The sequence below is a fragment of the Patagioenas fasciata genome, chromosome 1 (assembly GCF_037038585.1).
Source record: "Patagioenas fasciata isolate bPatFas1 chromosome 1, bPatFas1.hap1, whole genome shotgun sequence".
Classification (NCBI taxonomy): domain Eukaryota; kingdom Metazoa; phylum Chordata; class Aves; order Columbiformes; family Columbidae; genus Patagioenas; species Patagioenas fasciata.
In genome coordinates, this window is record NC_092520.1 from 47,222,559 (window position 1) to 47,237,513 (window position 14,955).

Genomic DNA, 14,955 nt, shown 5'->3' on the forward strand with positions numbered 1-14,955 from the left:
TGAGGGAACCTAACAAAGGCAACAAACAATAGAGAAGGCCCAAACTTGTTTTGTTTGGGTAGTTCTAGTAAGTGCTGCATCAGGCTGATATGGTCTGCAAGCAAATCCCAGGCACAAACAAAAAACCTCATGCTTCCACCTCCTCCTTCTTCATAATCCCATATATCTTCACTTCCACCCCCATCTAGAAACAAAACCCCAAGCTCACTCTCTGCTTCTCTGCCCTCCTACACACACATACTAGGACCTAACTGTGCTCTCCCAAGTCCCCACCCAGCTTATCAGTAATGACTGCCTGGACGAAAACACTGACCCTGCTGCCCAGGTCAGCCTCTGTACCAGCAGTCTGGATAAAGGCTGCAGGATAAAGTTCTGTGTGCAAGCCATTAGCAACAGCAAGAAGCTGCTTCTGTGAGAGCGTTTACCTTGCAGATCAGCTATATTCTGGTACACAAATGCTCCTCTGCACTGCAGTTAAGAGCTGCATCTGCAGCTATTTTGAAATGGTTTCATACCACAGCTACATCTCTGACAGTTTGGGAATCTACGAATGAGTCATCCTCATCTGATGTGCCACTGTGGGTGAAGGTGTTTTTTACCATTTTTACCCCAGGAGGTCATATAAGCACTCTCTTAGGAGGAAAAGGAAACTCATGTTTTCTTGTCAGAGGAAGGTACTTGGCCTTCAAAGGAACAGAGGGCAAATGGGCTCATGACTTACTTTAGGTAGAGGCATATTTGAGATCATCCATCAGGACCCAAAAATGTCTTCTGTACTATATCTTACTTTTTCCTCACTCTGTGGAGATAGGTATCTAAGCAAGGGATGGGTTTGGTAGCTACAGCTTCACAGAATAGAACTACAAAGGGTAGGGCAAGAGCTGAGGTGCAGATGCCCTGTTGTCAGCTGGGTACCACGTACACCCCCCGGGAAGTGGCTGAGGTCGGCTGCCAGCACGGCCAGCTGGCTCAGCGCAGCACAATGCGCAGGCCTTCAGCACGGCCAGGGCCTGTAACAGCCCTCGGCCTTGTGGACTGTCACAAACCAGCAGCCCGCAGCGCCTCCAGCAGCGGCAGAGTTGGCGACGCCCTCAGGCAGCACACTGCCGAGTAGACTATGGGTGCAGCAACCCCGACGGAAACATGGGGAGAGGAGCGATGCAGGCGGGAGAGGACGGCGCTTGGCAGCTGGAGCCGGCAACACCGCAAGCCCACAGGCTGCAAACGAACATGGCGCCCGCCGCCTCACCCGCTCCCAACGGCCGCGGCGCGCCCGACAACGGCTACGCGCATGTGCATGCGCACCCGCCGGTGTCGGGGTGTGCGGCGGCGGGGGCACGCGCGGCGCCGCACGCGCACGGTGGTGCGTCACTGAGAGGGGGCGGTGACTCCTCACGCCCCGCCCTACCGGCGCCGGCCTGCCGGGGGCGGGGCGCAGAGGGGGTGGGGCCTGCGCCGGCTCCGCCGCTAGGGTGGGCGGGGGGCGGTGGCAGCGGCAGCGGGGCCGGGGCGGTGGCTCCGGTCGGGGGAAGGGCCGAGCGACGCGGGGCGGTCACAGGAGTTGCGGGCCGCGGCACTGCGAGTCCGCGGGCGGCCAGGATGGATCACCACCAGCCCGCCAACCGCTACCGCGTGGTGAGTGCAGCCTCCCCGGCGAGGCCCCGCTCTCCTCCTCTCTGCGCCTCAGGTCGGGGCGATGGGGCGGGGGAGGGGGCGACCGGGGGGTCCTTCCCCCACACCCTTCGGGTCTCGGCTCGGTCTGGCAGGGACCCCCTGGTGTTTCCCCAGTGTCGGTGCGGGACCCAGCGGGGCTCCGTCCCCTCCCCTGGCCCGGCGGCGGCGGAGCTCTGACAGCCGGGCCTTGCCTGGGCGGAGCGGCCCCGCCAGCAGCTGCACCACCCCCCCCCCCGGCCCGTAGCCCTGAAGGGGTGGCTGGCCGGCCTGCATGGGAAATCGCTTTTGCCCGCCCCCCGTCCCCTCCCTCCGGCTCCCTTTCGGCGCTTGGTCGCGGTCTGGGGGCGGTGGCGCCCGGCGGGTTTTCCCGAGCGCGTCCCCCGGCGGTGAGGGGGCGGCGGCCTCTCCAGGGAGCGCAGGCGAAGCGGGAGGGCGGTTCAGTCCCGCCTCGCTGCAGAGCTGGGGAAGGGGCAGGGTTGGTTACCTCTGAGTAGTACGTGCCTGGGAGTGAAGCGGCGTTTCTGCTCCAAAACCGTGTTACTTTTACTGGCCGATAGCTGTCTAGCACGGGAATAAAGTGTAATGTGTGTGCGTGTTGTCAACTTTGAGCCGGTGTGTGTATACACACCCACACGTGTATGTTGGCTTACTGAAGATTAGATGCAGGGGACTGTAAAGTGCAGAAGACTGACCTTCAGTAAGGCCTCTGTGTGTATATACACACGCACCAGCACATTTGGTAACAAACAGTCTTCAACACTTTGCAGTTCATCGAGTCTGATTTAAAGGTCCCTTCTTTCCTTCCTGAACTTCATTACAAGAAATAATCATTTGGGATGCAAAGATTTTCCTCCTGCCCAAATGGATTGTACTTCTTGTTTCTCACAGTCATTAGTTTCACGTCACTTACATTAATCTTGCAATCATGAGCTTCACGTTGATTATACTGAAAATATATAAGCTTTTCTAAATACTGGTTGCAAAAATGACTTAGGTGCAGTCAACCTCTTCAATAGTTTCAGTGTTATCCTTTAGTTCCGTTGTATTTCATGGCTTGGCTGAGTATGTAAGGTTATACTATAAAATTCTGAAGTCATTGCTACTCTCTGTAATTCAAATTTCTACTACAATCTTTTGGTTAAATCTTGAATTAGTTATCTTACTGTTCGTGTTTTACAGCTTGAGCAGCGAAAAAAAATAGTCCACAGAAGTAACCACATTGACTTCTGTACCTATGTAGAACTAAATGCTTTAATTCAGGTTGTTCCTAGGTTATGATCTAAAAAAAAATAAAAGCAAACCCCTTGTAATAGGTTTGGAATATTTATTTTGATAGTTTTACAGTGTGCAAAGCTTCTTTGTGATCTTGGGTGATGATATACTGGGATTGTCATATAGCTGATGCACGCACCTAGAACCCTGTGACTTGTCAAGAGTGACGTATGCCTTTATGATGCTAGTGGGTCGCCAAGTGCTTTATGGGTCAGGGCTTTATAGCCCCCTTCTCTTCCTGCACCACATCTCCATAACTTAGAATCAGCAGAGGGTCCTGAAGTCGCTCTTCCTTCATAGCAACGGAGAACTAAAATGCTGGCAAGGCCTGAAGTAACCCGGGTATGTTTTAAAAGGCCATAAAAGTATGTGCTATTAAACTTCAGACAAATCAAAGGGAATTTTTAATTCCATTACTCAAAGGAGTTGAAGAAACATGGTAAGATGGAATGAAGAAGTAATTTGTAATGTTTTTATGTTACATTTGTTTATGAGCTTCTAACAATGGTGGTGGTCCCCAACTTTTGGTAAACGCTCTTTGGTGGGGCCTTCCAAAAGGGCTAATCTTAATATCCTACAGCAGGACTTGGCCTAGTCAGTTAGTCATGTATATTAAATTTTGTGGTCAATTTGTGTCATTGAATTTTGCTATGGAAGTGTTCTCTGAACATATCGCAGTTACAGCACATTAAGTTCCACTGAATTTGTTGTAAGTCACAATGAAAGGGCTATCTTAATCGCTGATGTACTCCAGAGTTTAAAATATGACCTTACTGATTGTTTTTCCATAGGAGAGATTGTGGTGTTTTATCTTTCCTGTGTTATATCGGACTGCTAGACATTGAGATTTCTGTAATGTTATTTACTTACTGTGTTGGGTCAGAGAATGGAAGGAGCAAGGCAATTGCAGATACACTTAATTAGCACCTGATTATTCAGGCATGTGATCTTGAGTGTTATGATGTATTTGCTTACATAATGGCTGTAAAAGGTACTAAGCAATAGATTATGGCAGATTTTATGGTTGTGTCCTAATTTTTAAGGACAAAATAGAGAATAAAAATACTACTTACAGTGGTTTATATCGCATTAGTTTTGTGAACATCCCAATCCCTAGTGCTAAGCTTATGAAATTTGACCAGTTCAGTTATGCTTATGGTATGGGTTTTTTTTGTTTTTTGTTTTTTGTTTTTTTTTTCAGGAATAATAGCAAACAGTTTTTGTTTTTGTTTTTTTTTTTCCCACCCCCTGTTGTACTGATTCTGCCTTTACTTCTAACTGATCTATTTTGCTCTATTCAGGGCAAGTTCTCTTTGAAATAGAAAAAATTATAAGCACATGTACAAAAAGAATTACCAACTTGCAAATCTGTGCCTGGCAGTGACAGTAGCACTTCAGTGAATTTGAAGGAGCTGTCTCACTGCTGCCTTTTTTTATTTGTGGTTACTTCAAGTAAGTTAAACTAAAAGACTTTAAGAATGGCAGACAATTCAGTTTTGAGCTTTAGCACAAGCCAATTTTGTGACTTATTATGAAACAGAAATGCCTGATGATGAAGCTAACCCTCAGCTTCTCTTGTTTTTAATCTCTGTTAGAAATAGCACTGAAGCTTCATTCCACAGCTTATTCTTCCTTGTGCCTCTGCATTCTATTTAAAAAGCAGTTTAAAAATGTTCAAACCAGGCAACTGTTAAAAAGCTCGTACTTGGAAATGCAGCAAAGTGAGTGCTGTGAGCAAAGAGCGGGCGGTGCATGGGCATTACGTAACTGTCTGCCGCGGGCGTGCGTGGCTTGTGTTGCTTTCTGCCCGTCCTGTTTCATCCTGTCCTCATAGGGCAAAAAGACAGCTAATTGATGGATAGGAATCTGTCATGCTTCCCTGCAGAAATATGACATCTGAAGTAAATTAGCCAACCTTGTTGTCTTGCTTTACTTCCCTTTTTTTTTTTTTCTTTCCTGAGTCACTTGCGTGCTGCAATCCTCTTGGTAAACATGTCTTAAATTATCCATTCATTACAGGTATAGTCAGTTCAGCTGTGTTGTTCTGTTATTGTTGTATTTTTATCTCTTTCTTCCCCTATTCTGCTTGTTGTTGGATAAGGGGACTGTGGTGTCAGGTTTGGGAAAATTATAATAAAAATTCTTTAGTGATCATTCTTCGGATTCTTTTAACCTTCTAGTTCTTTGTCATCTCACCTCAGTTTTTGCATTACTATATTGTCTGAAATGTCTGCTCCTAGTTCAGCTTGTTTGCAGAAAAAGTGATTTGAATGATGATTTGTGAATCTATACTGAAACAAAGCAGAAGAAATATAGTGGCATAAAATTGAGTCAGCAACTAAGTATTAAAGCTTGGGATAGCCTTTTTTTTTTTTTTTTTTTCTTTTTTTCTGTGAAATGCGATTTTCCAGATAATTGAGTCATGAGGGAAAGCTTCATAGAAACACTGAATGGAAGGGACCCACAAGGATCATCGAGTCCAACTCCTGTCCCGGCATGTGACAACCCCACAGTTCACACCGTGTGTCTGCGGGCTTGTCCAGTCTCTTCTTGAACACTGTCAGGCTTGGGGCTGTGACACCTCCCTCGGGAGCCTGTTCCAGTGCTCTAGCACCCTCTGGGGGAAGAACCTTTTCCTAATATCCAACCTAAACCTCCCCTGGCACATCTTCCTGACATTCCCTCAGGTTCTGTCATTGGTCACTAAAGAGAAGAGTTTGGCACCTGCCCCTCCTCCTCCCCTTGTGAGGAAGCTGTAGCTGCCATGTAGTCTCCTCTTAGTCTCCTCTTCTCCAGGCTGAACAAAGGAAGTGACTTCAGCCGCTCCTCATACGGCTTCCTTTCCAAATGCTTCACCAATGTCATGGCCCTCTTCTGGACACTCTCCAGTCGCTTGATATCTTTTTTTATCCTGTGGCACCCAGAACTGCACAGAGTGCTCCAGGTGAGGCCACACCAATGTAGAGCAGAGCGGGACAATCACCTTCTTCGCCTGGCTGGCAGTGCTGTGCTTGATGCACCCAGGACATGGGTGGCCCTCTTGGCTGCCAGGGCACACTGTTAGCTCATGTTCAACTTGCTGTTGACCAGAACCCCCAGATCCCTCTCTACAGAGCTGTCCTCCTGCATCTCGTCCCCCAGTCTATATGTACAGCCAGGGTTGCCGTGTCCCAGATGCAAAATCAGGCACTTGCCCTTGTTGAACTTCATGCGATTGGTGATTACCTAGTTCTCCAATTTGTCTAGATTCCCCTGCAGGGCCTCTCTGCCTTTGAGACTGTCAACAGCTCCTCCCAATTTAGTGTCATCAGTGAACTAACTTAGTATTCTTCAAGTGCTGTTTCTAGGTTATTTATAAAGACATCGAAGAGTGCTGTCCCTAAGATGGATCCTTGCGGAAGCCCACTAGTGACTGGTTTCCAGCCCGACATAACCACATTTACTAGAACCCTTTGGGCCCGACCTGTCAGCCAGTTGCTCACCCACTGCATTGTGTGTTTATCCAGGTGAACGCTGGACATCTCGTCCAGAAGGATACTGTGACAGACTGTATTGAAGGCTTTAGTGAAATCCAAAAGATGACCCCTGCAAAAAGACTTCATGTGCATGAGAGTGAATTTAGCCACACAAATTCCATTGAAAGCTGCAGGACTTAAATGCTGAACTGCTTAGAGTTATAATAATCTCACCGCTTCCCTTAGTCTTTCTTCATTAAAGCTTCAGGTTATCAGTCTGGGGTCAGGTAGTCATCCGTCTTTGATGTATGGGGTGGTCAGAGTGGTAAAATGGGGAGGTAGCAAGCTGGCACCGACTGAGCCAAAAGCAGTTTAGGTGTCACTGAACTTGCTGTGCTGCTGTAGCACCCGGGTTTGGTGGGGTCGTTAAGTGATGCACGACTCTGAGACAGCAGTCTGCTGTTGTGCAGCACTACACAGGAATAAAGAAATTTTTAGAATAAGTGTGGATCTTGTATGAATATACATGTTATAAGTAGTTTTACAATTAGATAAGGCTTAATTTTCTGTGTCTCTTAACTCCATTGTCATTGACTGTTTATTGTCACAGTGTTAGCTAGTTAAACGCCATAATCAAAGTCAGGCTGTCTTTGTAGATCTCAAAAACATGAAAGTCAGCCTACACAGGAAATACGCACAAAGAAAAATCTCTTCCTCCTTCCTTTTTTTTCCACGGGACTGAGCCTAATAGTGACTGGCAGATAAATAAACCCGATTGTTGTTTATTATATACATTTGATCTAAGACCCCTAGCTTGTATCTAGTGTATTTGCTATATTATTTATTGTCTTTGGAGAAGTCTTATGTAATTGATGTTACTCAACAGAATGAGCTAGCTCACCTTAGGGAAGTTCTGTTGCTTTCCCCAGATCTGGTGGTGATGTCATAACTGGAAGATAAAATGGTGCATTTAGGGGCCTATGTTTATAGTATTGAAAAGTATTGAGTAGAAATGCATAAAGTGTTAAGCTTTACTATTGCTTGACTGTGACAGCTACACTGATAATTTTAGTGATATGAACCTCTTAATTATTGAAGAGAACATTTTTCAGTGCGCTGGCTTTTTGCACATTAAATACCTAGCGTAGACCTTTAATAGTTTAGAAGGGCAAATGAGGATCTGCTGAAATGAGGTAAATGACACCTTCAAAGAATAGGTTGTCCTTGCATCTGAATTGCTCTTTTTGAATTTTATAATAAACATTTCACATTCTGAATTTATTTCTCTAACATTTTACCTTTGACAAATTTGGCAGTTAAGCATAGTGGTTTTTTTTCTTGAAAATAGGTTTAATATTTTTATAAACAATTTTCCTTATTTTTATGAAGAATCCTGCCACAAATAAAGAAGAAATATTATACATGAGGTATGTTTGCAGATACACTAGTGATGCTGTTAATGCTTAAAAAGTAATAAATTTTACATTTTTTTTCACTTTTTATTTAAGTTTTCAAGTACTTTTCGTGTTTCATATGAACAAGGAGATAAACTTCATCACTCTTTGTGTGTTCCTCCCAAATCAAGGTGATGGGGTATTAGACAGGTACAGCCCTTTCTGTCTATTCCCCATTGTAAATACGAAGCAGGGTGGTGTAACTTTGTGTGTTGTCATCAGTGTTTGGTTTTTTGATCGCTTTTTTGGAGGGTCACAGGTATAACACCCAGCTCTGCATCTGTTTCTCAGGAAGAAACGCTGGGTCACTAGTGCAAAAGAAATAACTGTGGTTACAGTTCTGATTCTTTGTGTGGGCACAGGTTGTTGTGGCATGTGGGCAGTTTTCTTCTTGACATGGGCACAGAGGGACATAAGGTAGTTTTTATCAGCTCTGCACACAAATTGGTTTAGTTATATAGGGCACCAGTTTTGCCATACTGAACAAAACAAAATGAGCAGTAAAAAGCACGGCTTACCTGGGTTCTTCCGCTTGTTTTTTTCTCCAAAGGCCTTGGTTGAGGCTGCAGGAGTGTAGTGCAGGAGGAGAAGGGAGGAACAGGACTGTCTTGGCTGGTGGCAGCAAGCTGTTGGTGTGGCTGAGCTTATCTTGTGAAACTTGGGGTTTTTTAGGTTCTTGAAAGACTTACAAAGCCAGAAGAATTGCGTACCTGATCTGTACAGTGACACTAAATCATGTAATGTGAAAGGACAGCTTCAGGCTGTGTCATGCTTTCATGCCACATCTAGTAAGTCTTGTAATCCTATTAAAAAAGGCAAAAGTTCAGTAACATGAAAAAATGCTTTCAAATAACAGGGTTAGTCAAAGTCAGCTGTGATGTGGCCAAGCTAGATGTTCTTTTCATGCTACTTCAAAAAAAGAGAAACCCTAAGCACTCTCAGCTTGTTTGTATCTGAAAAATGTGGTAGGAACCACATCACATTAATTTAAGAATTCAAGAGGTACATTAATACAAAATTTCAGTAGCAGTCATCTAGATGGGGAAAAGAAGATGAAAAACTTCTGACAAATGGCTAATCGTAAGTTTATTTTGAAAGTTTCTTCCCAGTGACAGAGTTGACAAAAAGGGAAGATAGGGGAACTGGTCATGTCATCACACCTAACATTGTGAGGCATCGCTGCTCAGTTTACAGTCATAGATTTTAATGTTGTGTTGAGTTTCATAGCCTCAAACTTTGTTCTAGACTTCAGGTGTTTTTGAAAGAAGAATGAACAAATGGGAGCATACCAATACACCCACGTTAGTTGTAAGCCATTTTCAAATAGAGAAGAAAAGTAATTGCTAAATATCATGAATACAAAAAAAAAAAAAAAAAAAGCAAAAAAAAAGCAAAAATTTGCAACTTGTTAGGTTGGAGAGGCATTACCAACTCTTTCTTACTGAAACAGAGCTGTTGCACAGTCCAGACTGTGGGTTTAGGCTGCCTCAGGCTTAGCTCTCCTGCTTCCTGGACAAGCACTGTCACAGCCGGCTGATTTTAGTAACATGGGCACCCCCTTCACCAGCTGTGTTTTTATTGAAAATGACCAACTTCTGTTTTGTGCTGAAGTCATTTCAGACTTGCACAGGCGAGGCTCACAGCACATGTCAGGATGTGGGTGCCTTACAGCTTTGAGATTGACAGTGAAAGTGGAAGATAATTTCCATTTTAACATTCAACTGTTCCACTTAAACATCCTTTCCATTATCCTAGGCTAAGATTAGCCTAAAAGTGCTATAGTCTAATTCACTTCTTGTCACTCTATAGCCAACACATTAGATATTAAGTAATCCCCCAACCCCATCCCTGGCTGTGTGTCCTCCAACTGTGTTTGGAATGGAAAAAATAATTTAGAAAACAAGCCTCCAAACTTCAGTATAGACACAACAAAATCTGGTCAATAGCCTGTATGCTACTTTATTTCTGATTATAATCCCATTTTTCTTTTTCTCGAGTTACTGTTCAAGGTGCTTGGCAGAAATTTGTCATCTTCCTTCTTGTAAGACATGGTTTTCCAGTAAAAAAATAGAATAATAATCTTGGTCTCAACTATTGTATGGTGACTTAACAGATTCACAAACATAATTTGTCCATTTTAGCTTTGAACAATATTTTACCTTTTCACAGTAATCCTATTAATGCTTACTGATTATTGCTGTAAGAGAGGTCAGAATCATGTCCTTGGTAAAGCAGTATCTATTGTTTGAATAATTGAACATGTTTTTGCTTTTCCCTGATTAATCTGAAAATGTTATGTACAGCTGCCTTGAGGAAAAGTTAGCGACAAGAGGATGCTTACAGTGTCAATTATCTCCTTATTACAGAAAATAAAGAGGTTTTTTGTTTGTGGATGTTTTTTGTTTCATTTGGTTTCTTTTTTTTTTCGTTTGTAAAGTAGCACAAGCTCAAGTTTAAGCATTACTTTGGTAATGGTTGGTGTAGTTAACATTTGTCACCTCTGAGTGATGCCTTTGATAAAGCATGAGACAATTGGTATGAGAGTCATCGGTGACGCTGAGGGCGGTGTCATTTTGATCATGGTATTTTGTCTCAATTGTCATATTTCAGAATATAAAGGAAATGCTGCTTAAAGTATTTTTAAGGAATGTTCTGAAGCATTAAGTCTCTTAATTGAAACTACAGAGTCATGGTCACCAAATTGACTCTCATTAGATTCATAGAATAAATGATTAGGAAACAGACGTACACAAGCCATTCGCTCTTATAAACCTGTTTCAACGTCTAGAATGAGAGTGTGTACTTCAAACAAACAAGCAGGCCGCTAGAGCCCTGCAGTGCTGATGATGAGCAATGCGGTCCGTGTTCCTTTCTGATGTACCTCAATGTCTGCTACTTTTTTTTTTCTTAAATACTCCCTATGGTTTAGAGGTAGAACTGGTTTGGTCATCTTCTGCTCTCCTCCAAAGAGATGAGCTTCCTGGGCTGCTGCTTTTTTGTACTTCTGGTTTTGCTTAGCTGCCTTATAATCAAGCAGCCTCCTGGAAAGTGCTTGCTTCCAGATGTGTGCATCATCCCTCCAGCAACTGAGAGGTCCAGAGAATTTCCTTTTGACCACTTATTCCATAGGTTTGCTTTAAAGTGCTTAGTTAGCACTCTCTAACTCTAACAGTAGGGTTGAAAAAACTCATTACTATCTGTTGAGACATAAACATGCATTCTTTAAAGACATGGGCTTTAATGTTTGTTGCTGTTGTGTGAGTTGTGTTTGTGCTTGCTACTAAACACAAAGCTGTGCGTCCTGTAGTGGATGAAAGAGGAAGAAGACCACAAATCAAAATGAGAATCTTTTCTGTAGAGCCTGTTCTTCTGTGTGCAATGTACAAAAAATGTGTTCATCTGGCGGTGTATGTGCGTGGGTTTTAGAAGCTGTTGAAACGTCTGCCTCTCTAAAACGTCCTCTCTAAATTGAGTATCTCGACTACAGCATTTCCAGGTACTAAGAAAATGAGTTATGATGTAAAAGTTGGGCACGATTGACCCGCTAATGAATTTGTTTTCATTGAATAATAATATCCTCTGATTTATATTTCATTTAATGAATGACTTCATTTTGAGCTTATCTGTATTGATGAACAGGAAACTGTTCTGCATGGCTAGCTTTATTGAAATACATAAGCGATAAAACCTCTGTGTTTGCAATAAAGTTGACACATTTGAAATTTTTCTTAGACTTCTGCAGAATTTGCAAGGACACTTGCTTACCTGTGATATAGGAGACATAAACTCAAGTCCTTTTTCTCCTACTCCTCTCAAATCAGGGACTCAAGGTGAAACTATATGTTCCTTCCGCAGCTCAGTTACCATAATACTTCTCTAGGAAGATACTCTTCTTTTTCTTTATCCTTCCCCTTGTAAAATGAATTTCCCATTTCTAGCATCTTCCTGCATTGTCTTCGTTAGCAAGCTTTGTGCATGATCCTTCCTACTGTATTTGGGCCTTTGAGTGAAACATGCATAATATATTTGGAGAAATATTCAGCTTTTTCAACCAACGTTGAATTTTTCAGCCCAGATGAATGTAGGCTAAAATGGAAACTGGAACTAACTGTTGAGTGCTGAGTTTGCTCTTGGTGACAGCCCTGTCCATTTCCTGATTTTACAGACTTTCCTATTCTCTCTACATCTACAGTTTCCATGTTTTGTAATGTGACTTGACTTTAGAGTGACGAGGATCTACTTTCTGTACTGAATCTATAAAGCTGCTCTTAAGTAAAGACATGACCTTTCGACTTGCAGTTGGAGCTGTCACTAATGGTTCGCTGAACCTGTTGCTTAGTGGCAGCTGCCAACAAATCCTGATGAAACATTGTCCATCATCAGGGAAAACAGTGAGAATGAACAGGAAGCATCATTTTATGACACCTGGGACCTTCTGGGCTGTTGGGTACTGTTTGCAGTTCTGATCTCTCACAAGAGGAGCGCAGAGGAGCTACAGAAGGTATAGGGAAGCAGGCTGCTTTAAAGTGACCTCTCAAATGGGTGGTGGCAGTTGGGAGTGATGAACACTTGCAAAGTCACCAAGGCAGTGGACAAAGCAGTTGCAGAGCTACTAGTCACCAAATTGCGCAATATTAAAACCAAAGAGCACTCACTGAAGTTGTTTAAATATTGGAACAGAAACAACACAAGGAGAAATGAACATACGCAGTTTGTTAATACACAGGATCATGGAGGCAGATAGTAGTAGTGGATTTAGGAACACAAATTCATGCACATCAAATCTGTAACAGACGCAGATGAAATAGACAGAGATGTGCACTTTACGAGGCATAATATAGCAGCTGTGAATGTTGGTGGAGTCAGAGGAAAAAGGATGGCAAATAAATGACTAAGGATTGTGTGATTTCTATGTATCTCCTGATGATTGTGTTGAAGACTGAATACTTCTCAGACTGACTGCTGGTCTCTGTAATGTACTAATGGATCTGTTTTATACACTCCTACCTACAGAATCTTCAATGAGGAGAGCCTCATTTTGTACTTGTTTATGGAATTTAAACCAGTTCTTCAAGCTGTTCTTGAGTTGCCATTTGACAGAAAGCTACATGGTAATCTTTTTATTAACTTCTAAGTTCTAGAGTAACTCAGAGTTACAACACCTCGTTGTGTACAAGCTTTAGAGTAGGTTTTTACTAACTTCTTTATCTAGAAATATTTTCAAACTCATGCTTGAAGATTTGAAAAATGCTGGTCCCACCCATAATCTTTATTAGTATCCGACACGTCAGGTTTCTGTTGACAATTTCACAATTAATTCCTACAACTGTAGGAAAAGAGTCCTGGAAATTACGCCCAATTTATAATTTTATAATAAATATGAAGCATATATCTATTTGGATCATACCAAAATTTCAGTATTCAGAATTATTTCTGAATAACTCTTCAGCATAGCAGAAACCTAAAAAACAAGTGAAGAGAAATTAATGTATTTCTAAGATAATTCTACACTTCTAGTAGTATTAGTCTCAGAATATTTACTTTCCTAAAAGAGTTCTCAAATTGGCACATGATATGTTACTGTCCTTTACTAATAGCTCTTAGAAGCCATAAGGAATGAATGCAAATCTGTATGTTACACTGTTAAATATGTAATTAGTTGTTTAAATCTGGATTATAATCTGTGAAAACTGAAAGAGCAAGTGGAATGTTATATGTAAAGTAGCCATTGGGATGGAGAGATATATCTCTGTCTACACACACGTTTTGTATATATATATGTAATTTTTTTTATCTGTCACAAAGTCCTAATTACCATTGTGGTGTGGCTTTTTTTTTTTCTTTTCCCTGACATGCTTGTAAGCTTCTTGAAAAATACCACACAAAACAGACTTGAAAAAAAACCTTGAAAAATCCAATAGGTTAACACAATCCCTAGTTTAAAATAACTGACTTAACATGATTTAACTATCACTTAAGTGAAGTGCATGTAAACCACTTTCAACTGCTAAGGATCACCTTATTTTCACATGAGGAGTCTTACTTCAGCAGAAACGCCAGTCTGTTGCAACACATTTCTCAACAGCATTCAGTATATATCTCTTTGGATTCTTTTTGGTAGAACTTTGCCTCCAGAGGTTGTGGGTTTCCATGGTACCTAAGCCTTATTTAGCACACACACTTGGTATTTCTGCACAGCTGTGGAATGGCAGCAGTGGACTTGTGTTCTGCTTTCCTGCTTCTGGAGCAGATTTGACACCTCTGACCTTCTAACATCTTGACTGCTGTTGAAAACTTTGTGCCGAGATGCATCAATAAAAAAAAAATTCCAAACCTTCTCCACTGTCATGAAAGGCTCTTGCTAGATCTGCATATGTGATGGTTGATGCTTGGCAAGTGATGGGATGGTAGGAAAAAAAAGTGATGTGGATCTGTCTGTGCAGTCAGGAATTCTGATCAAATTTCATCACTCTGTATATACATTAAAGTAAAAAGTAGCTCAAAGTTGCCAGATTTTTTGTGTTTTACTGGAATGTACTGATGTGCATTATAAGCTTAATTGCTTAGTATTTTAGTAGAGTATTTATTAGTCTGATGGCTCCCCAGCCTCTAGAAGATGGTGTTTCTCTGGAGTGTTTTGGCTGTGGTCAGGACTGTGTCTTTCAGGAGAGTGTGTTTGATGTGGAACTGCACATAGCTGCCTGCCTGCATGCAGGGAAGTTGATCATCTGATCTGTGTGGGTTTCTGGTAGGTTGGTGTTACAACAGGAATTAGAAGAAAAAGCCACGATGTTGTAAGCTACCCCATTGTTAGTTTATAAAAACTGATACTGAGGAGAAAGCTAGTATGTTAAAACAAGTGTTGTGTTTTGTTTTGTTTTGTTTTTTTTCTCAATAATGTATTTCACAAAATTGTGACACATTTCTTTCAAAGGCCATTGTGGATATGTGTGGGTTTTTTTTTTCCCCCAGTAAACAAGAAAATTAAAATACTTATTTTGCAGAAGGATTTATGTCGCTTGTCCACTCTTATAATTCTTATCTAAGTGTAATTACAGGTCATTGTTTTTTGTTGTGATTGGTCAGTGGCTTCTAGTGAC

The 14,955-nt window shown here is 42.2% G+C and overlaps 1 protein-coding gene across 2 annotated transcripts in view; it reads left to right on the forward strand.

Annotated features, from left to right (window-relative positions):
• Positions 1-1,485: 1,485 nt before the first annotated feature.
• The window catches only part of NDFIP2 (Nedd4 family interacting protein 2), a 47,475-nt gene continuing 34,005 nt past the window's right edge, over positions 1,486-14,955 (forward strand). For both annotated transcript variants that reach the window (XM_065855676.2, XM_065856461.2), the window contains exon 1: positions 1,486-1,635. In XM_065855676.2, coding sequence (XP_065711748.1) covers positions 1,600-1,635 — 36 coding nt within the window. In that variant the 5' untranslated portion in view covers positions 1,486-1,599. The remainder of the gene's footprint in view (positions 1,636-14,955) is intronic.